Source organism: Nyctibius grandis, chromosome 2 (genome assembly GCF_013368605.1).
Source record: "Nyctibius grandis isolate bNycGra1 chromosome 2, bNycGra1.pri, whole genome shotgun sequence".
In the NCBI taxonomy this organism is placed as follows: Eukaryota; Metazoa; Chordata; class Aves; order Nyctibiiformes; family Nyctibiidae; genus Nyctibius; species Nyctibius grandis.
Window position 1 is genome coordinate 59,765,830 of NC_090659.1, and position 23,628 is coordinate 59,789,457.

A 23,628-nucleotide genomic window follows, 5' to 3' on the forward strand; every position below is an offset into this window, starting at 1 on the left:
CATAAAGGATACTTTAGGATGGGATATCTATGGGTTGCCTTGATGTGATATGCAAATGTCTTGCCAAGTGCTGATGCCATCAACAGAGCACCCTCTTGTCACATTCTCCATCAGGTCACTGATAAGCTATGGTGGGCTGAGCAGGGATCAAGACAGTGGAGCTTAACACATGCCTTGACATTCTGATATAAAATCATCAGTAGCAACTATTCCCTGATATCAAAGCCATTTATTATTAAGTACAATATTCTTTGTGTACTACTACACAATACTTAACTTGGCAGTTAGTCTTTTTCTTGAAGTGTGAATAAATATTAATTTCTGCTTCTTCTCTGTCTACACTTATAGGCAACTTCACAAAGATATTAATCAATTAGCGGTGTCCCAAGTTCCTACTTTGAAGAAAATGCTGAAAACAGTGCCTTAGGATATTTCTTTTTTTTAATCAAAATTATTATACCTAAACAGGAGTTAATATTTATGAGAAGATGATATGAACATGCAGTAATGATTTCAAATATTGCTTGTACCTCTGCTTAAATGTCACTGCTCACTGGAAAAACAAGTAACTATTCCATTCTGATTAGGTTATAAAAAGGTTACCATTTGCTTCAACCAATCAACAATCATTTCCACACATAACTAATTTATATATTTATAATTTAGAAAGTTATTATGTTTTTTCATAAACTATGCTTTTAAAATAAACATTTAATTACAATATTCAGACGTATTTGAAGACTTAATATACAGAACTTCAAATACTCACAGGAGTCTGTATCCACATAAACAAAATGCAATAAAAATGGATACATATGATTGTATTTATGTGTTCATTTCAACTCTTGTATCTCTAAACCAGCATTATTAGCTGCTTTTGAGTATCATATCCTCTCCATTTCATAGTATTAAATTTCCTTATAATTTGAGGTAGTTCAAGAGCAATTACAAGATTTATCAAATGGATCAGCCTTTATTCCTGGTCAAATCAAAACCAACCTTTTTTTTTAACCCCGTCTCCCATGAAGTTCTGCAAACCCTTGCCAATATTTCAATCAACAGCAATTGTCAAAGTGACAAGACTGAGCAATAAATTTCTTGAGCAACTACATTAAACTCACCAAACTCATTGCTTTCAGCTAGGATGAAGGAAGAAAAGGGATTAACAGTCTTGGGGATTAAAAGTTCCAAGTGAATTCAAAGTTTCACTATTATAAAACCAGCATATTTGGACGAAACTCTGTTTCACTGGAGATTTCTAAGACATTTATTCAAAATCATGATGTTATTTATCACTGCAACAACACTGAATAAATGAACTGGTCAAAGTCCATTTTGAAGTTGGAGCGCTAAATAACAAGCTCATGGCCACACAAACATGTGAGGCCTAGTGGAAGCTCCAATACAGGTCCTCGAACTCAGAGGATTATAATTTAGTCAAGGACTTCCCATTTTTATTGTCATTAGATTCTATTTCTAATCCTGATCCATGTAATATTAACAAACACACACAGCAGTTTTGAATTCTTTACCATTAACTCTTCCTAATTAGATGAAGCTAGATGGAGCGGCAGTTCCCCAAGAGAATTTATAAACTTGAGATGTAATTAAACCTTTTTCAGTTCTATTTTGTTCTAACATATGATACAGACATCAGTACACAGAAAGAAATCAGTTGAAGGAAAAAATAAAATGGAAATCTCAACTGTTGAGTCCTGGGGGAAACAGCTGAAAGGCAGGAGTTACAAATTAATTAATAGAAAGATAAATTTTCACCTGAGGATAAAGCACTGGGGATGCTGCTCCTGAAATAGCATGTGGTAAGCTCTTTCAGCACAGGAAAATATATGTGGGGGAAGAGAGGAACACAGTTTTCCAGAGTTACTTAAATAAAGCTGGGTGACCTGAAAAATTGTAGAAAATTCACATGATCAATACATTTCAAACTAATTATGTTTCACCCCCCCTAATCCTGGGTCTTCTCAAAGCATTATGAACAGAATCTCTGTATGTATATATATGGTACCATTACAGTATCTATGAAGATTTTAATTAAAGAAAACAGAGCTGTAAGCATAGAAGATCTAATTAAGATACAAAACCAAACATAACTAGAGGACTCAGCAATACTGGTTTGTGTACTGATTATAAGAAAACATAGTAAGTTACTTTTTTATACCTCACGTTTATAGTTCTTCAATGTCTTGATGTAAAAATCTTACAAAATAAAATATGATAATCCCATGAAAAGTTAAAATTGAAATCAAAGGCTTAAGTTATAAACGAACTCATTTATTACATGACAGAGCAGTCTCCCGCAAATGCTCTCTCTGCAATACAGAATAACTTCTGTGACACACATAGCTGGCAACATGTACTATCCTTAAAGCTCAAGTATGAGGAAAATCAACTACCTGCTAATGAAATCTGATTTTTTTCTGAGGATATCCTGATGTTCTTTCAGCTAATATCAAGCAAATTTTAGAAAAATTAGATAGTCTGCTAATATTTACAATTCTGTTCTTTCAGAAAAAATAAATAAAGAAAATACAGAATGTGATTTAGATAAGACTGTGAGCAGAAGCACCATACCATTTCACAAATATCCTTAAAATAAATAATTTAACCTACCTTTTTATATAGCTTTCATCAGACCTTCTCATGGGTTTAGAAAATTAACACAGGCTCTACAGAAACCTATGGCAGCTGCGGGACAATTGGAATACTATGAAGCATCTAGAATGATGCTGGATGCTATCACTTAAACAACCAAATCCCTTCCTTTCCATCATGTCCTGTTTTCTGCAACTATTCTAACAGCCTTTCCACCACAGTGCCATTTTGTATTTGCTCCTTTCTCCAAACTAATCAGGTGCTTATCACCCCCTCCTGTCCCATGCTGGTCTTATTTATTTAGATATGAAACTACTGCACAAATGTAACAAAGCAGGATGACTGTAGCACAAGCTGCTTCTAGAAACAGTTACTATCATACCTTTGAAGTGGCATCTGCATGTTCCTAGTAGTATAGTGCTACTATAATGTATAGTGTAGTAGTACAGTGTATTTCCATGTAAAAATGCTTTCGTATTATCATCGAGCAATTGCATTGAATTGCATATGAAGCAATGTATATCAGTGTCCATTAACGTATGATTCTTTATGTTATCTCAGAGTGAATAATTGCTTATAAAAAGATTTATTTTAGTAGTATTCTATTGGAACTAAGTGTGGGAGGTCAGTGTATGATAATAAAATAAAGATTGCTGAGAAGTTGCGAAAAGTGGTTTTAAAAAACAGAAAACCTAAAGTGTTGCTGTTATTGAAAAATGTACATGATAACCTTTTCATTGTGTCATCCTGGTTTTAAAAATAGTATCATGCCCAATATATCTTTGCATCCTTTTTTTTTGACAGTCAACAAACCACATACCTGAAACAAAAATGCTACCTAATGAGCCACAGCATATAGCATGTCAGTGTCTACTGAGAAACTGACATCATAAATTTTTATTACTTTAATATACAGACCATCGAACACTTACAGACTTCAATATAATACCAGCTAAGATGCTGTAGTATATTTGAGCATTTCAAAAACAGAGAAAACAAAGCTAATTTACAACCATGGTTTTTTGATCATCTGGGAAATACCTGCCTAATGCACAATACCATGCAGAAAATAACAATGGAGTAAAAGTAATGATCATACAAGGTGACCCAAGCAATTACAGGACAAAAAGTGTCTCATGTTAAACTTGCTAAAACAGATCACAGAGAGGTCAAGAGAAGATGCAGCAAATGTTCAGGAAACATTTTAATGCGTAAGCCTACCATCTAAATTGTTTTTCTTTACAGTTCTCTCTTGGTGCACAAAATCATGTATCTAATGTAAAATACACAGTGACAGGAAAAAATATCATAATGTAAAACCTTGGGGATGATGGACGATTTGCATTTCAAGAAAATAAATCTAGACTCCAAACTTGGAATCTGGTGCTACTGCCATTGAATGTCACAGCATTTCTTTCTCTCAAATTTACTATTTTCTCTCAAATTTACTATTTTTCTTTCTCTCAAATTTACTATTGATACACACAAAGCCACATGATATAGCACATAACCACAGACATGATATAGCAAACAACCACAGACTAGTTTGCTTACCAAATTTTGAACCTTTTATAATTATTCTAAGCTAAATAAACACATTTGAACACTTCTTACACAGTTCAGCAAGCCTGAACTCTGTGGAGTAATGTGATCTCAATAGTAACGGGGGGGCGGAGAAATCAACAGTTATGCTAATACTCTGTCTCTAAAATGGCTGAGTGTGGATGAAGCAGAGATCAAATAATTTGAATTTATGTTACTCCCACTGATCTACAAAGTCCTCTTAAATTAGCATCAATGTCTAGATACTGAAATGATAAACCCCTTGTAAATAACTAGCCTGTCATAAGTGAACGATTAGAAAGATAACGGTGCTACTATTCAAGAGAGAAACATCTGAAGCACTCCTAAGTGGCCTTGTGCATATGACAGTGCACACATGGACCCAAGTTGCCTTTGCTCATATACTGCCTGTGCCCAACACAAGCCACCTCCGTACGACTGCCTCAGCATAGGGCTAAGCTCATGCCGAGCACTTCACACTCATTGCCTACATGGTGTCTGAACTGAGTGGCCTGGTATGGAGCACAGACAGCCATTCTGAGCCTTCCTGCACCATTCAAGGTTGTTATTTCCATAATCGTGTTTTGGGCAAGGGGGGTGTGAACTCAAACAACCACTGCATGAAGTATGCATTTATTTTTGCAGGTTTGGCAGTGGCAGAAACTACCAAAAATCGAAAGTGCTGCTCATACACAACATTAGGAAGATGGCTGTTTTACAAATAAGACACAGCAAAAATAGTGGTATCTTGGAAAAAATAAAAAAAAAAATTGTTAAAATATTAAAACTAAGATGCTCCCAACATAAAAAAGGGCATATATGTTAATTAATTTTAGTGGTTTGGCCTGCCAAATGACCTATATGAATCCACTGAAAAAGATTCACACAGTAACATTTTAAAGAGAGAATGCTTACCATGGTAGAATAAATAGGAAGTTCTTTAAATGGGTTAACAAGCAACAGTATATCACCAATGTAGGTCTGAAAAAAGAAGAAGGTATAATTGCTTTATTAAGTAATATATTAAATCTTTAGGGAGGCTAATGGTTTTCTCCCAGACAGGGCTTTTGGCAAAGCCTCTTAGATCTAGCTATCAACATATTAAACACAATCTGTGAATTCAGAGCTTTTAACTTCATACCTTTAAATTGAGATCTAAATTTACAATTCAGATAGCATTAATTATTTTTTTTGTAAAAAAATGAGTTCTTCATAATGTAAAATTATGCATAGAAAAATTGCACTGCATTTATTATTGACAGATTATTTGAAAGTTAATTTGTAATTTACTATTTGTTAAACTACAAATACGTGACATGCCTATCACATAAACAAGCTCCTCAAGCAATTTTTTATGGGATAGATGACAGAATTTAGAAATGCTATATTGATTATGCAGAATTGATACATTAAAATATGTTGCTTGTGGGATAAGAGAGAACAATTGATATCTATATAAGTATTTATACATATGTATGTGTATACGAACATATGTACATGCATATAGAAAAAAAATCCTGTCTATATTAAAAATAGCAAACCATACACTGATTGCAAAGGTGCCAATATTTTATTATTTCATAATAAAGCATTTATATGTGAAAGATGTACTTAAGTATAAGACTGTAGGTCCCCCTTGCTGCTATACTTCTCACTCCACATAAGTAGCTGCTGCCCTATCATGCTCTTAGAACGTAAAAATGCCAGACCTCTGTCTGAAGAGGTCAGACAGCAAACCATCATGTAAACAGTCCCAGTCATGCTGCCTTCTTCAAAATGAAGTATTTTGATTTGGGGAGGTGGAAAATATTGCCTTTTGTAGTGAATGAAAATAAATTTTTCTTCTGAAATGCAGTAATTTATTTCCTCTCTCTCCCCCACCCTGACTTCACCGTTGGGTTTTCCTGCAGAATGGAACTTTATTAACCTTGCCGAAAAATGAAACAGGATGTGTTCAGTGCCAAGGAGGATTTTAGTTTGGAATTGGAGTCCAAGGACTTTTCCTTCTAAGTCTGAGAACCAAATCACCCAAAGATGCAAGGGTTTTCAGCATTGATGCTGACACTCTACCAAAGCACAATGGCTGGTGTTGACCAGAATATTAATGATGACTGCCTATAAATTTCCATTAAGCTACGGAGAATGCCAGAACAGGGTATGAGATCCTCTTAGGTAAAATCTTCAGTATTTTAAAATAAAAGACGACTTCCTTTTTATAAATACTGAATATCTGTGGATCCTCCTGAATTCAGTTAGTCATCTGTGTTTGGCACCTTTGAAAGCGAGATAAAGCAAAACAAATACTCATAATAAAATAGGATTTGATCCATGATTCTAAAACCCAGAATTTTTATTATCACTGAATGCTGTAGCAGTTAGAATTGAAGTTCCCAAAATTTCAAAGGCATTCACAGCAACATGCCAATTCTCCATATTCCTTTAGTCTAAACAGTGCAATCAACTTACAAATTTAAAAACAATTTGCATGTTTCACATTAACATGCCACTCAGTTGTTCAGTAAGTTAGAAATAAGTTATGAATAAGTTATGAACAGGTATACCAAAATTTTCAAGACCAGATTTTTCTCCAGAAGTAATCTACACCTAACCAGATGCCTTCTGAGTTTAATATGGCAAAAACAGGAAAACCTGCTTTACAAAAACTTTGCTTTAATTATTTCATTAGGTATCTAGATGATTAACATCACAATATAGAGAATGATTTCTGTAATATAGGAAGAAAAAATGAGTAATAAATCTCCCATGATGAATTCTAGGCTTTTTAAATCTACATTTCTTTTAAATTTCCGGTAATCATGTGCTCTATTAAAATATAGTTGGCATAATGTTAAAGATGGAAGGAACTTTTGGCAGTTTCAGATGGAAGATTACACGTGCCCATCAGTTTTTACCAATACACTTGCTCTGTGAAATAAACACACATAACTTTTATCCAAACCTATCTGAAGTGTTATTCCACTTTTTATTTCTGATTTTCCTATATAAACTTGAGAAATTGCACACATATGTCCTGATTTTTTTAAATATTACTCATGAGTCTGGGGCAGGTTACTGTCCTGTACTTAGGATAGTAATCCTATTTTTCCTGTTCTCTCATTTGCTATTTTTTGAAAGCTTACTGTTGATAGTTTAGTAACAACTCACATATATCTGATTGTTATTAAAACGCTTCTGAATCTCGTAAAGCAGGCTGCTGTCTGTTAGCTCACTCAGGGAAGCCAGGTCGTCATTTGGAGCTGGAGGCATTAGCTTGATCTAGAAAACACAAATTAGAGAAATAAAGTAACTTCACAACCAATCATTCTGTACCATAATGTTCTAGCCTAAAGTATAAACCTAGATCACTAGAATTTATGGAAAAAAGTGCATTAGGAAACTGGAAAGTTGACACTCCTCCCAAACAATTACACATCATTAATCTTAAGCAAGAAAAGAATATTATGGTCAATGTTAAGGTGTATAACTGCATGAGTCTGATGGGCTCTTAAGAACATAGACCCTTAATAGAGTGCCATTTGCTGTTCCTGGACCCATGAAGATTCCCAGTTCAAATACAATTCTCCTACTCTCTTCATTAAATGTTTATTGCAGAAGAAATCAAGACTATAAAAGTTAGTGCACTTGTAAACTATTTACTGCACAGTATTTAACAAAGCTCTCATACTACTCTTCATCACAGAGGATTTAAAATTCTATTAGAATTTTTTCCTGCAGAACAGAAGTAAGTTAATAAGAAGTGGGAACCACGTTGTCAAGGAGACCAGAAGAGATTCAGAAGCAGCTACTTTAGCCAAAAGTGGTGAATGAAATGAGCTTAACATTTTTGAAATTTAGGAAGAATAATATAAGCTCTGCAAGGTAAAGCAAATGTGAAGGAAATCAAAACAAAATCCAAAAGACAGAATAGGAGACAGAATAAAAAAGAGTCTGTGATAAGGGGAATTTGATTAAAGACAAAATAAACATTGATACATTAAACAGTGTGCTTATCGATTATGATCTACACTTAAAATATAGGTTGATTCTTATTTATGTCAGCCCAAATAAAAACATTTTTGCATCTCATCAGAATACCTAAAACCAGAAAATTCTCTTGAGAACAATGGTAGAATTATCTGAATTGTTTGTTACTAAAATACTTTCTTGGTGTCTGTTTTGAGGATGGACAATGAAGATGAAACTTCTTTGTTCTATTGTTCTGCTTAAGATGAAGGGCTCAGGAGAAAAGCAGACACTGCCCTTTCTTGGTGAACAACTCAGCATCCTCAGCAGTGGCATGTAGCAGGAAGTCAGTGACAGAAGCAGCAAGCAGACTGGGAGATTTTGGAGGGAACACGGAGTGTGCTTCTGGCAAGGAGAAGACCCCAAAGACTACAGATACTGGTGTTTAGTACTGGGGATCTGGTCCCAAACTACTGAACTTCCATTGTTTCCATAGGTTCAAGATCTTGTTCAGAAATCACAACGCTCTAGGTTCTCTTCCTACACTTATTAGAGCTGCACAGTGTGATATTGCTGAAGAATTTAATCTTAATGAAATGAGACTAATCTCTCTTCGTCTCAACGTTTCCAGATTCTTGAAACATACATACAAACACTCATTCACATTCAATTTTTTAGGCGACCATAAGCAAATACCAGGAAGTTTGTAGTTATAAACAAGCAGGATGAATTAGATGTGATTTTGTGTCTTCTTTAAATCATAGAGCTTTGGCTCTATCCATTTTTTTCTTCTACAGATAGGAGTATTGAATACCAGTATCAAAATATTCAACTAATAGTCACAAAACAGATGGCATTGGTTACTCTTCTATTTTACCAAGAAGAAATAAACAATCCACACCAGACATCACAACCACAAGAACCACTAGCACTTACAATATAAAACAAAATCTTGTTGTATTTTCTGTTTAAATATCTCACCAGCTTTACTCATATTCATATGCTGGTATGGTACAAATGAAGTTACAAAGCCTTGAAAACTTCTCTACTCTACAAAGAGAGAAATACAAATGCAAAGTATAGAACATCAACCTCACTCTTCATTTTGCACTAAGTATTCTTGTGATTCAAGGTGTTTGTCAAAAAATGACTGCTCTCACATGAGCACAAAAAAAAAAACCCCAAGACACCTCTTTTTACCTGTACTTATTGCATGTTTGACTCACTCCATGCACTATGAACATTTTTTCCTAGCTTTCAAGCTTTTTTATCGTCTTAGTTATCCTGAGTGCCATTACATGGCACATGCAGGACAATCGGTGTATCGGGGTCAGCCAACATGGATTCATGAAAGGCAGGTCCTGCTTGACCAACCTGGTCTCCTTCTATGACAAAGTGACCCGCTTAGTAGATGAGGGCAGGGCTGTGGATGTAGTCTCTCTAGACTTCAGTAAGGCATTCGACACTGTCTCTCACAGCACCCTCCTAGACAAACTAGCTGCCCGGGGCTTGGATGGGTGGACTCTTAAATGGGTTAAAAACTGGCTGGATGGCCGAGCCCAGAGAGTGGTGGTGAATGGGGCAAAGTCCAACTGGCGGCCGGTCACTAGAGGTGTCCCCCAGGGCTCAGTTCTGGGGCCGGTGCTGTTCAATATCTTTATAGATGATCTAGACGTAGGGATTGAGTGCACCCTCAGCAAATTTGCAGATGACACCAAGCTGGGTGGGAGTGTTGATCTGCTGGAGGGTAGGAAGGCCCTACAGAGGGATCTGGACAGGTTAGATAGATGGGCCGAGACCAACGGCATGGGGTTCAACAAGAACAAGTGCCGGGTCTTACACTTTGGCCACAACAACCCCATGCAGCGCTACAGGCTGGGGGAAGAGTGGTTAGAAAGCGGCCCGGCGGAAAGAGACCTGGGGCTGCTGATCGACAGCCGGCTAAACATGAGCCAGCAGTGTGCCCAGGTGGCCAAGAAGGCCAATGGCATCCTGGCCTCCATTAGGAATAGTGTAGCCAGCCAGACTAGGGAAGTGATCGTCCTTCTGTACTCAGCACTGGTGAGGTCGCACCTTGAGTACTGTGTTCAGTTCTGGGCCCCGCACTTCAAGAAAGATGTTGAGGTGTTGGAGTGAGTCCAGAGGAGGGCGACCAAGCTGGTGAAGGGTCTGGAGGGTCTGTCCTACGAGGAACGGCTGAGGGAGCTGGGGTTGTTTAGCCTGGAGAAGAGGAGGCTCAGAGGTGACCTTATTGCAGTCTACAACTACCTGAAGGGAGGTTGTAGCAGACTGGGAGTTGGCCTCTTCTCCCAGGCAACTAGCGATAGGACAAGACGACACAGCCTCAAGCTTCACCAGGGGAGGTTCAGGTTGGACATTAGGAAGAATTTCTTCACAGAAAGGGTCATTAGACATTGGAACGGGCTGCCCAGGGAGGTGGTGGTCACCAACTCTGGATGTGTTTAAGAAAAGACTGGACATGGCACTTAGTGCCATGGTCTAGTTGACAGGGTGGTGTCAGGGCAACGGTTGGACTCGATGATCCCAGAGGTCTCTTCCAACCTGGTTGATTCTGTGATTCTGTGATTCTGTGATTCTGTGATTCTGTGATATACTTTAATGATGCTTTCTATTTCCTTCTTTCCCCATAAAAATTGTGAAAAAACACCTCTCATTCCATTAAGTCCAAAAAGCAAGAAATGTACAAATTCAAAAGAGCAAGTGTCTTAAGAAGATCATTTACTAGACTCAGCTAATGTAATTATTGTTTTTTACATGTAAAATGTACTTACTTCAACATCTAACCGGTGCAAACAGTCCATCTGAAAATTTCATGATGTACCTTCCTACAGGCCTCATCTTGCTGATTAATTTTTTTCAGAAGAGATGTACTCGAAAATGGTGGCATCTATCAAAATGTTACTGTGACTATTCTCCTTTTTCCTGTCTAATTAAAATACTTGCTTTTAAAAATGTTTGTGGGCACAGCCCCATCTTCTGAGGGAGGAAAGAGTTTTGTCTTATGGATGTGCACTGACCCATCCCACATAGCCCTAGGCCAGAGAACAGGCCCTGGCTTGTTTTTATTCCATAATCTAGGTATAGTCAAAGATGCTGACTATAGATAGATGGTTAGCAATGTGAAGTGCTCAGTTGAACTCCACGTAAGGGAATTGAAATCTTTTCCCATCAACTTTTTTTTTTTTCCTGCGAAGTTTAGGATTTGGTGATTCAGCATTTTCTAACACTCTCTGCATCAAAATTCACAGCTCAATAAGAAAATAAATTACACAGAAATTGGAAACTCTAAATGCATTAAAGTCACAACTGATTTGACCTGGTAGTAAAAAATATTTACATTATTAATAACTTATTTGTTAGCTCCTTCAAATTCTATTCTTCCTATTTAGTTCTCTGAGAATACAGACAAGTTTTCTCTATTTTTGCACCTCGACGCATGTATCTGGCTATCATACTGATTGCACGATGCATATTTTATGAGACATAGAAGAAAAATAGCCATAAATACAGCATAAGTTCCAATATAACTATGCCTCTGCAAGTTATTAGTTTTTCAGACTTTTATAATGCTAACAATGAAGATTCTTATTTACTCATTTAAATTATATATACTTAATAGCATTCACAATCTGCTCAGATAATAATATCGAATGATTTTTATTTTTTTAAATACTCGTGTCACTGAAATAAGCATCACAGAATCACAGAATCACAGAATGTTAGGGATTAGAAGGGACCTCGAAAGATCATCTAGTCCAATCCCCCTGCCGGAGTAGGATTGCCTAGATCATATCACACAGGAACACGTCCAGGCGGGTTTTGAATGTCTCCAGAGAAGGAGACTCCACAACCTCTCTGGGCAGCCTGTTCCAGTGTTCGGTCACCCTCACCGTAAAGAGGTTTTTCCTCATATTTATGTGGAACCTCCTGTGTTCCAGCTTGCAACCATTGCCCCTTGTCCTGTCAAGGGATGTCACTGAGAAGAGCCTGGCTCCATCTTCATGACCGTTGCCCTTTACATATTTATAAACACTAATGAGGTCACCCCTCATTCTCCTCTTCTCTAAGCTAAAGAGACCCAGCTCCCTCAGCCTCTCCTCATAAGGGAGATGTTCCACTCCCTTAATCATCTTCGCTGGACTCCCTCTAGCAGTTCCCTGTCCTTCTTGATCTGAGGGGCCCAGAACTGGACACAATACTCCAGATGCGGCCTCACCAGGGCAGAGTAGAGGGGGAGGAGAACCTCTCTCGGCCTGCTAACCACACCCCTTCTAATACACCCCAGGATGCCATTGGCCGCCTTGGCCACAAGGGCACACTGCTGGCTCATGGTCATCCTGTTGTCCACTAGGACCCCCAGGTCCCTTTCCCCTACGCTGCTCTCCAACAGCTCTGCCCCCAACTTGTACTGGTACATGGGGTTGTTCTTGCCCAGATGCAGGACTCTACACTTGCCCTTGTTATATTTCATTAAATTTCTCCCCGCCCAACTCTCCAGCCTGTCCAGGTCTCTCTGAATGGCTGCGCAGCCTTCCGGCACATCAGCCACTCCTCCCAGTTTTGTGTCATCAGCGAACTTGCTGACAGTGCACTCTAATCCCTCATCCAAGTCATTAATGAATATATTGAATAGTACTGGTCCCAATACCGACCCTTGAGGGACTCCGCTAGACACAGGCCTCCAACTGGACTCTGTCCCATTGACCACCACTTTCTGGCTTCTTTCCTTCAGCCAGTTCACAGTCCACCTCACTACCTGATCATCCAGACCACACTTCCTCAGTTTAGCTGCGAGGATGCTGTGGGAGACCGTGTCAAACGCTTTACTGAAATCGAGATAGACCACATCCACAGCTTTACCATCATCTATCCATCCAGTTATGTCCTCATAAAAGGCTATCAAGTTGGTTAAGCATGACTTCCCCTTGGTGAAGCCATGCTGAGTGCCCCTAATGATCCCCCTATCCTTGATGTGCCTAGAGACAGCACCAAGGACAAGTTGTTCCATTACCTTTCACAGAATCAAAGAATCACAGAATGTTAGGGATTGGAAGGGACCTCGAAAGATCATCTAGTCCAATCCCCCTGCCGGAGCAGGATTGCCTAGATCATATCACACAGGAACGCGTCCAGGCGGGTTTTGAATGTCTCCAGAGAAGGAGACTCCACAACCTCTCTGGGCAGCCTGTTCCAGTGTTCGGTCACCCTCACCGTAAAGAGGTTTTTCCTCATATTTATGTGGAACCTCCTGTGTTCCAGCTTGCACCCATTGCCCCTTGTCCTGTCAAGGGATGTCACTGAGAAGAGCCTGGCTCCATCTTCATGACACTTGCCCTTTACATATTTATAAACATTAATGAGGTCACCCCTCAGTCTCCTCTTCTCTAAGCTAAAGAGACCCAGCTCCCTCAGCCTCTCCTCATAAGGGAGATGTTCCACTCCCTTAATCATCTTCGCTGGACTCCCTCTAGCAGTTCCCTGTCCTTCTTGAACTGAGAGGCCCAGAACTGGACACAATATTCCAGATGCGGCCTTACCAGGGCAGAGTAGAGGGGGAGGAGAACCTCTCTCGACCTGCTAACCACACCCCTTCTAATACACCCCAGGATGCCATTGGCCTTCTTGGCCACAAGGGCACAATGCTGGCTCATGGTCATCCTGTTCTCCTTTCCAGGGATGGAGGTGATGCTGACCGGTCTATAGTTACCCGGGTCTTCCTTCTTGCCCTTTTTGAAGACTGGAGTGACATTCGCTTTCCTCCAGTCCTCAGGCACCTCTCCCGTTGCCCACGACTTAGTAAAGATGATGGAGAGTGGCCTAGCAATGACTTCCGCCAGCTCCCTCAGCACCCGCGGGTGCATCCCATCAGGACCCATGGATTTATGGACGTCCAGATTGCTTAATTGGTCCCTGACCCAGCCCTCATCTACCAAGACAGTTTCCTCCTCTATCCTGACTTCTTCTGGGGCCTCAAGGGTCCGGGGCTCCTCAGGACAGCCTCCAACAGTATAGACAGAGGCAAAGAAGGCATTCAGTAACTCCGCCTTCTTTTTATCCTCTGTCTCCAGGGCCCCCACCTCATTCATCAGTGGGCCTACATTGCCTCTAGTGTTGGCTTTACCTGCAATGTATTTGAAGAAGCCCTTTCTGTTGTCCTTGACCTCTCTTGCGAGGTTTAATTCACAGGAGGCCTTAGCTTTCCTAGTTGCCTCCCTACATCCTCTGACAACAGACTTATATTCCTCCCAAGCGGCCAGCCCCTCCTTCCATGATCTGTACACCCTCTTCTTCCACTTGAGTTTGCCCAGCAGTTCCCTGTTCAACCATGCAGGTCTCCTGGTACCCTTCCTTGACTTCCTACCTGCTGGGATGCTCTGATCTTGAGCTCGGAAGAAGCAGTCCTTGAATGCTAACCAACTATCTTGGGCCCCCTTACCTTCTAGTACCCTGTCCCATGGGATTTCCCCTAGCAATTGCTTGAAAAGGCCAAAGTTGGCCCTCCTGAAGTCCAGGGTTGTGATTCTGCTAGCTATTCTGTTCCTGCCACATGAGATCCTGAACTCTACCATCTCATGGTCGCTACAACCAAGGCTGCCCTCAACCTTCACCTCTTCAACCAGACCCTCCTTGTTAGTGAGGATCAGATCCAGCAGCGCTCCTCTCCTAGTTGGCTCATCCACCATTTGCATCAGAAAGTTATCATCAATGCACTGGAGGAACCTCCTGGACTGAGGATGGCTGGCTGAGTAGGCCTCCCAGCAAATATCAGGGTAGTTCAAATCCCCCACAACAACCAGGCCCTGTAATTGCGAGACTGCTCTCAGCTGCCTGTAGAAGGCCTCATCACCCTCCTCATCCTGATCAGGTGGCCTGTAATAGACACCCACAACAGTATCACCCCTGCCAGCCTGCCCCTTAATTCGCACCCACAAACTCTCAACTCGCTCCTGATCCGCCCCTGGACAGAACTCAATACATTCTAGTTGCTCACTCACATAAAGAGCAACTCCACCACCTCTCCTTAGTGGCCTGTCTTTCCTGAACAAGACATAGCCATCCATGACCACATTCCAGTCATGCGAGGCGTCCCACCAAGTCTCTGTAATTGCCACTAAATCATAGCCCCCCGACCGAACACGGATTTCTAACTCCTCCTGTTTATTCCCCATGCTGTGTGCATTGGTGTACAGGCATTTCAGGGAGCGAGCTAAGCACACCGATTTCACCCCAGGGGGATGGTCTACCTCAACACTAGAGCGTTGCCCCAGTGGTGCAAGCCCAGCTACTACCCCATCCCCCTTCGAATCTAGTTTAAAGCTCTCCGAATGAGCCCTGCTAATTCCTGTCCCAGAACCCTTTTGCCCCTACGACATAAACCTTTCCCATGTATTACGGTCACACCTGTTGTCTTATAAAACCAGCCATTATCAAAGAACCCAAAGCCCTGCCTGTAGCACCAGTCTCGTAGCCAGGCATTAATAGAGAGAATCCTACTATTCTGTCCCACGTCATCACCTGAAAATGGAAGGAGGGAGGAGAAAACAACTTGTGCCCCAGACTCTTTCACCAACCGTCCTAGGGCCTTGTAGTCTTTCTTCATCCCCCTCAGACTACGGGATGCAGCTTCTTCCCCACCTGTCTGGAAGATCAGCAGGGGGTAGTAGTCTGTGGCCTTCACCAGGTTGGGGAGTTGCCTGGTGATATCCCTGATTTGGGCTCCAGGCAGGCTGCAGACCTCCCTGTGATGGGGGTCAGCTCTGCATATTGGGCCCTCAGATCCCTTTAGGAAGGAGTCTCCAACCACTAAAACTCTTCTCTTCCTCCTTGTGGAGGAGGTAGCTATACGCCTGTCAGGTTTTTCTGACTGTGGTGGGACCTCTGATATAGGTTGCCTCTCCACCACATCCCCATTGGACCGGCTGTATTCCACTAGGGCTTCATATCTATTGCTCAGAGGCACCTGTGGAGGCAAGGTAGGCAAGGAGGGCACTCGCCTTTTGCCACGGCCATAGACTTGCCTCCACTCACTCCTCTCCTCTAGGTTATCGTTTTCCACCTGAGAGGGGCAGAGTACAGGGGTCCCTCGATCCTGGGAGCTCTCTGGCAGGTGCTCCCATTTTTGTTGCAGGGAGGGCAGAGCCTGGCTCCACCAGTCTATCTCCATTTCAGCCTCCCGAATGCTCCTAAGCCTTTCTACTTTGGCTTGAAGCCTTTCAACCTGGCTTTGCAGCTGTGCCGCTCGGCCGAGCAGATCATCTACCTGCTCACAGCGCACACAGCCCCCTGAAACCACAGAGACGCTGTAGCATTCCCTGCAGCCTGTGACCTGCACCATCGCCTCCTTCCGTGGGAGCTCTGTCTGGGTTCCCACATCCATTTTGGTCTTCTTCCACCGGGTAGATACCATTGTTCTTTCACTGAGCTGGGAAATACCTGTTGGTGACACCCCTGGTTCACAGCTCCTTGGCACCTTCCTCGCCTTGTGCACTGGGAGGGAGTCAGCGCCCTCCGCAACGAGCTGCAAACTGCTGCGGCCTCTCCTGCCCTGGGAGACACCCAGTCACTGCTGACTCACACAGTCACTGATGAGTCTCCCTGTACCCTCTGGCCAGGGACTAGTCCCTGCCCTCCAGGAGGCTTTTTATCACCCAATCAAGAGGGGGTGGTACGTTTAAATCGCTTAAATCGCCCGCGGTGCCTCCGGCTACGCTCCCTCCTCTCCTGATTCGTTGCCGGGAACCTGCGGGTCCGGGGTGGGGGGGGGAAGCAGCTCGGGGCTGATGCTCGGGGGGGCCCAGAGTACGAAAACCACCCGGTTAAGCCCGATGTCGCCCTCACCCCCGCACTAACCTCAAGTCGCTGCCGCCGCTGTCGCCACTGCCGCCGCTGTCGTATGCATTATATAAGTATGCATTATAACTCTTATGTGTAATACTACGATATACACAGTTGTCCCTTGTGTACATGGTAAGTGATACTAGAACAATCAAAAGGGCATCAGGGAATACTCTATCACATAGTTCATATGGCAAACAATACATAAACAAGAATTATAAGCCAAAGACAAAATATTTTTTAAAAAAATACCCAACTAAGGAAAGGAAAAGATTTAATCTATATTTGTTTGTAGCATGAAGCACATAATTCCAGGCCAGTAATTTCAATCTCCTATCAGAAAAATATCGTTCCCAGCTGAGAGGAAGAGAAATTGCCAGCTATGATAAAATTCTGGAAATTATTCATACTGCTTGCTTTGCTTGGCAGCACAGACCTTGACATTACAGATGATCAAAGAACACCTTTTACCTAGGAAAAAGCAAAAGTTAATACAAGCCAAGAGAGACCCAAAATGCTCTATAAATGTAGTCGTTTGATCCCCAACTCCAATGCTTCATGTAATAAAAACCTTACTTCATGAGAAACAATATTTTGTTAAGGCTCTTTTTCATTATTTTTGCAATTAAAAAAACCTGAGGCTACATATCAATTTGAGCTGTTAGTTTTCTCGAAACCAAGAAAGTTACAAGCTTTCTCTATTAAAAATGCATGTTTCAGATGTAAGAAGATGAAATTTTTCTCTCTGATCCCCCAATAAAGGCCTAATCTGCATGCCATATTGTCTAAGAATGTATGAAATTTCCATAATAACACAAACCATAGGAAATAGCATGCTGATCTATTTCAATAATACATGAACATAAAATCCAAGTAATGACTCCACATACCCTACTGAAAAATTAAACAGTACATGATTACTTTGAATGTAGTTTGGAATGCAACTAGTAAGAATAAAAGATAGTGAAACTCATTAGAATTAGACAGGGGGAAGGGGTTGCTCAAAGCTTTCCTTTGGTACCAGCACTAACTAAAATTTTACTTCTCAAATTGTGAAATAAAAAAAAAATCTGTTACTTGGAAATATCATCTCTGAAAACTATGATCTACATATTCTATACACAAATATGGATATGATATACATATATCTACAGTTCATAATGCATGGCAAGTAGTATAGAACACAATCCCTGTGCTCACAGGGTAACAAAAACTAAATTAACAAGAATATTCAAAGTACAGAGAAATTTTGGTCTTGATTGCTTTTCTTCAACTACGGCAGTTTTTGCTGCCTCCTGATTCTTGAGGCCAGAGGCCAGCTTGTGATAGGTATCTCCTTTTTCCACAAGAGAAGAGAATGGAAGAAACAAAGCACTGCTCATAGTAAGCAATATGTTTAAGTTACTGAAGCTTATTGTTCTGTAAAAAACTGAGACTGTCAATAAATACAACCAAAAACATTAGCAAGAACATGCTGAAACAAGAAATATCTACGTCAGAAAAGACAGTTTCCAGGTTCACAATTATGTCACTTCAAAAAAGAAAAAAACTCATAGTTTCATTTGACAAAACATGGGAATTCTTTAGTTTACTAGAATTAAATTATTTCCTGAAGTGATTAAACTGTTTTACATTCTTTGTCCATAAGAGCCAAAACTTATTAAGCCCTTGCCAACTGAAAAGTTCTGTTAATCTATGATTTTTTTTTTTTAATGCAACCAGTCATTTAAAAACACAACAGCTGAAGTAGCACGGTTTCTAACTTATCCCATGCTAGGGCTGATTTCCCAGATAGAACTGTTCCTGCTTATTCATTTCCAAGGGAGCATCACTCCTTATTTGGCAACTGCAGATATTGGGCAAGGTTTGTAGTTTCTACTGCTTCTAAAAGGCCACAAGATACACATTCCTTCTAGCTCATGCAAAGCAGAATTTCACAGAGAGTTTTATGCAGAAATTTCTCAGGTAATGGAGCTAAAAGAGATTCACTTTTAATTATGCTGCCTTGTCTTTGTATTGTAATAGGTCTGAGAAGTTGCACTGAAGTATGGTGAAACAGTAGAAGGAGTAAAGTTTTGAAAATCTGCCCTGGGACCCTGAATCGACTCTAGACCATGGTGGAGGAGAAAACTACCAGCACAAAAACCTCTGGTTGCTCTTTCTCGCCTAGGAGACTGGCTGCTCTTCTTCCAATCAGTTTCTGCATATGTTTTACTACGCAAATTATAAAGCAAAAGTCTAACCTACAGATAATGAAAACTTGAATAATTTTAGCTATGTCTGCACCAAAACAGAATCAAGCAGAGGGAAGTATATATGTTCTTGCCCACACTGCTGTTGAACATCTAGAAGCAAGTGACCCTAAGCTGAACACCTCCCTCTCTTTTCCTGCAATTGTAGGAGGGTTCCTCCTAACAGGGTTGCAAGCATTTACTTTTCTGAACAGCAGTGCTTCTTTTGGATTGACTGTGTTTTCATCACATCACTGCACAGTCATCAAGGCCAGAAATTGTATGACATGAAAACAAGATGTAAGCCAAGTGCAAAATATTTTGTGGTATCTTCTGACTGAATAGGGAAATGAGTGCTCTTTGGGATTCCAAAGCTGAGGACTTTCAGAGATGGACTTGTATGACTGACACATGAACTCATGATTGATGTCATATGATTCCTCTGAAACATGTTCAAAAAAAAAAGCAGTGGAGTGGGCATTATTCTGCCAAGGCAGTTATGAAGACTTTTTGAACTGAATATGGTTTAAATGGAATCAGTATCTTGTTCTTTTGTTATGCTTCAAACTCACAGTAACTTATTTTAAATGGAAATTCTCCCCTCCACCCCCCCGATTATAAAGTATTATTTTTCTTAAACAGCTAAATACTTCTGGAATATGTGTTTCCCAAATACATGTAGCAGAAAATAAAACTCTTTGTACCAAAAAAACCACCCAACCCAAACAACATTTAAGTCCTAAAGTTAGGACGTGACAGATTTACAAGCAACAGATAATTTCCTCCTTTTGCATTCCCCCTGTACACTGAATGAGATTGTGATCCTGTGGAGAAAACTGTAAAGGGTATCCAAATAATCAGTGCCTGTATCTTAATGCATTAGCACAAGAAAGGGAGTTACCACTGCAGCTGTAAATCTGGCAATTCCTATCTTTAAATTACAGTCACTTCTTTTGCAACTTAATATTCCTTAGACATTCTTTTTGTTTTTGTAGTTTTGCAGGTTGTGTTTCTTTCCTTTGTAAACTGAAGTTAGAGAGAAGAGCACGCTTTGGGCAGTGCTAACAGTTGTCCCTCCCCTGTTGTGTATCATGAATAGAGTTTCAGGAGCTCTGAGCCCTCTGACTGCCACAGCCCCCGACCTGCCACCAGTAGCTGGTAGGAAGCAGCTGTTCAATTTGCAGATAGGGAACTCTGCAGGGCCAGACTGATTGCAGGGAGTGATCAAGGAGACAAGGGTCGGCAGTGCAAATGATATTGCTGTGTGGTGAGGGGAAAAAAATTACTATGGTCTTCAGCTTCATTAAGTTTACAATTTCCAGACCTAAGCACTAACAAACATTTCAAGAAACTGCATGCCGTTACCTGTTCAAGTTTGGTTGTAGTGTTCACAGTGACATTTTCAGATGTACTGTCTTGAGATTGCTGCTTGCACAAACCTTTAGCTGCATCTTTAAACATGGTGTCTTTCTCCAGCAAACTGTCTTGTTTGGCAATTGGTAAAGCCAGGGGATTGCTACAAAGAGAATCAATAAAGCAATCAGACTCCTCCTGAAGATGTCAGACAAACAAAAGATTGCCAAATGTGGGTGGCACAAATGCAGAACTAAGATACAATTCAGGGCTGAGACACGAGTTCCTGGTCCAAGTATAAAAAAGAAATTGGCGAGAAATACACTGTTCACATAGGCTAGTCTGTTCCCAAAGACACAGAGCAAAAGGCTTAGATTTAAAATTCACCTTTATGCATATCTTTTCTGAAGCAGAACTGCGCAAGCCAAAGAGAATACGCATGAATATGCTTTTGACAGCACTAGGCCAGCAAATCAATAGCCAATTTGGAAACTGAATTTAAAATACACAATTAAGCTACACAATACTGTTTTGAAAAATAATATGTTTTAAAATAATACAATACAGACATTACCATTCCAGTTAAAATTAAATTCCACTACTTTTTACCTTACTTTTAATCAGACAATATCCAAGATATATTTTATGACCAAAAACTGCTTTGAATTTGTGATATGCTAAAAAAAAAACCCAAACAAGCAAACAGCAGACTCTGAAATTACTGCAATGATACACAATACTCTTCATTCACATATAAGTTAAACCTATTCTGACATGCATGGAGATGTTTTCCCTACTGATGCTGCAGACCATATCACACTTCTGAAAAACAACAATGACAAAATCTTGGATGATTTTGGCAGTGTTGTACATCCAGAGGAATTAGTGAGGAATCAGCCCCAGGAGTTGAGAACACAAACATCTTCAAAAAAAATTGTCTGGGCTCTGACAGTGCAAATGAGACAATCTCATGTAGTGTACAGCAGCTCCTTGCCAAAATGTGTGCATAATTTCTTTGAAAGGAAATGTGGACTCAATGTGGGAATGTGGGAATAGTGCATTCCACTATGGGATAAAGTCCAGATGTCAAACACGGTTTAAAAAAAAACCCCCTCATTTTTGCTCTAAGTTACTTGAGTTTGATCACTGTTTATAATAAAGTCAGGATTATATACACAGTTTACTCAAATGCAATGAAGGAAGACCCATAGCTAGCATTAATTTCAATTCAGGATAAGAACTGCTGCTGGAAACAGAACTGAAACACAGACAGGTATAGAAAGGCACAGTCCTAAGCAGAGGCAAAGCACCTTCTAAGCAGAATTCACTGGAAAACAAGTCAAAGTAGTTTACCACTGAAAAAATGATACATGTACAAAGCCTTTCTTTTGATGAAACCCTCAGTCCGCAAACATTAAAATAATTAGTTTCAACATTTTGTAATGAAATATACACAATTTCCTTTCTAATGATGTTTTGTTTCAGACATTTTAACGTAAGATGTCTAGAGGAACACTATGAAAATAAAATTTTCTATCTACCACTTTGATTTATCTGAGATAAATTTGTCATAAATTCATTTACCAAATATCACATGGACAAAAGATCCAAGAGACAAATTATTTTGCCTTTTTTCTTGATTTGGACTGCAGAACAGAAAAGCCATTAGCCACTTATTTGCATGAACTTGGCAATTAGATGTCATAGAATAAGAGATATCAGTGAATCATAGAACACCAGGTTGGAAGGGACCTCAAGGATCATCTGGTCCAGCTTTTCTTGGCAAAAGCACAGTCTAGATAAGATGACCCAGCACCCTGCCCAGCTGAATCTTAAAATTGTCCAATGTTGGGGAAGTGATTAGATGGTAGAAGAAATGAAATAGCTGTGACACCCACAAGCAGAAATGACTAATACTAATGCACATTTTACCCAGACTCAGAATTGAAAAAAAAACCATAACTGAAGTTTTCTTTTTGAGTAAACTTTTGCTATTGTCCAAAACTGCTCAAATTCCTTTGGTTTGAATTATTCTTAAGATTTAATCACAGACAAAGAGAAGAAAGATTTAAAGAAAAGCATAAGCCAAATGAATTCAAATATTAAAAACGAAGCACCGCCACTTATAACTTTTTATTATTCATGTGATGTTTCTTTTAGATTGTGACGATACAGGATTTTTTTGCTGTGAAGTTCAACTTCACCCCTTTAATCTTACCACTTTTGTGTTAACTATACAACACACATTAGAAACACTTCTTAAAATTCAGCTCTAAACTCCTCACAATAAACTTCTCAGATGTCACAAAAGAGACACAGGTTGCAAATCACCGCAAAGTGTGAGGAAAAAAGGTGCCTACTGTTTCCACAGATGCATTTTGAACTTAAGAGGACAATAAGAACATGACTTAACATGCATGTTCCATGTATTGATGTACAGGAGAATAGCCTATAAATTATGTGCATTTGTGAGTTATTAATAGGACTTTATGTGGTGGAAATGCTGACATACAATTCATATTACAACAAAAATGTGAATGATTACAAGAAAGAAAAAACATATTAAAATTACTCCAACAAATCATTATGACTCAGGTTCAAGAAGACACTGTGAAAAATGAAACAAACTGAAATAAAAGGTTTCCAGAAAACAGTGGCTTTTTAGAAAAATACTTCTATTAACATTCATATGTATTTCTTATAGTCACAAGAAGAAGGCAAGAAATGCCATTGAAAATTGAACTATAGGACAGCTCAAAAGAAGATTTTATTTTAATGTAGGCAAGTGGATTAGCATGAACTGTCTTCTTTTATGAAAATTAATGGATAATTAATAGATAATTAACCACAAAGGGAGACTTAAGCCAAAATAATGTTGCATAATAAACAGGAACGAGAGTTATCTAGGGTAATCTTATTTGAACAAGGTAGAACTGTTGCTACTGGCAGACCTAACTGGGAAAAATCTTGCATGTTATATGGAGGAATAGTCATTTTAGTTTTTAGGTGTATAAGCCATCTTATATGGAATTCATTTTAAATTTTGTGT

The 23,628-nt window shown here is 39.8% G+C and overlaps 1 protein-coding gene across 1 annotated transcript in view; it reads right to left on the bottom strand.

The window, feature by feature from the left end:
- MYO16 (myosin XVI) overlaps window positions 1-23,628 on the bottom strand; it is a 324,197-nt gene that overhangs the window by 175,112 nt on the left and 125,457 nt on the right. The window contains exons 9-12 of the mRNA XM_068425451.1: window positions 20,592-20,742; window positions 7,342-7,452; window positions 5,092-5,157; window positions 1,777-1,904 (exon numbers count right to left, since the gene is read on the bottom strand). Coding sequence (XP_068281552.1) covers window positions 1,777-1,904; window positions 5,092-5,157; window positions 7,342-7,452; window positions 20,592-20,742 — 456 coding nt within the window. The remainder of the gene's footprint in view (window positions 1-1,776; window positions 1,905-5,091; window positions 5,158-7,341; window positions 7,453-20,591; window positions 20,743-23,628) is intronic.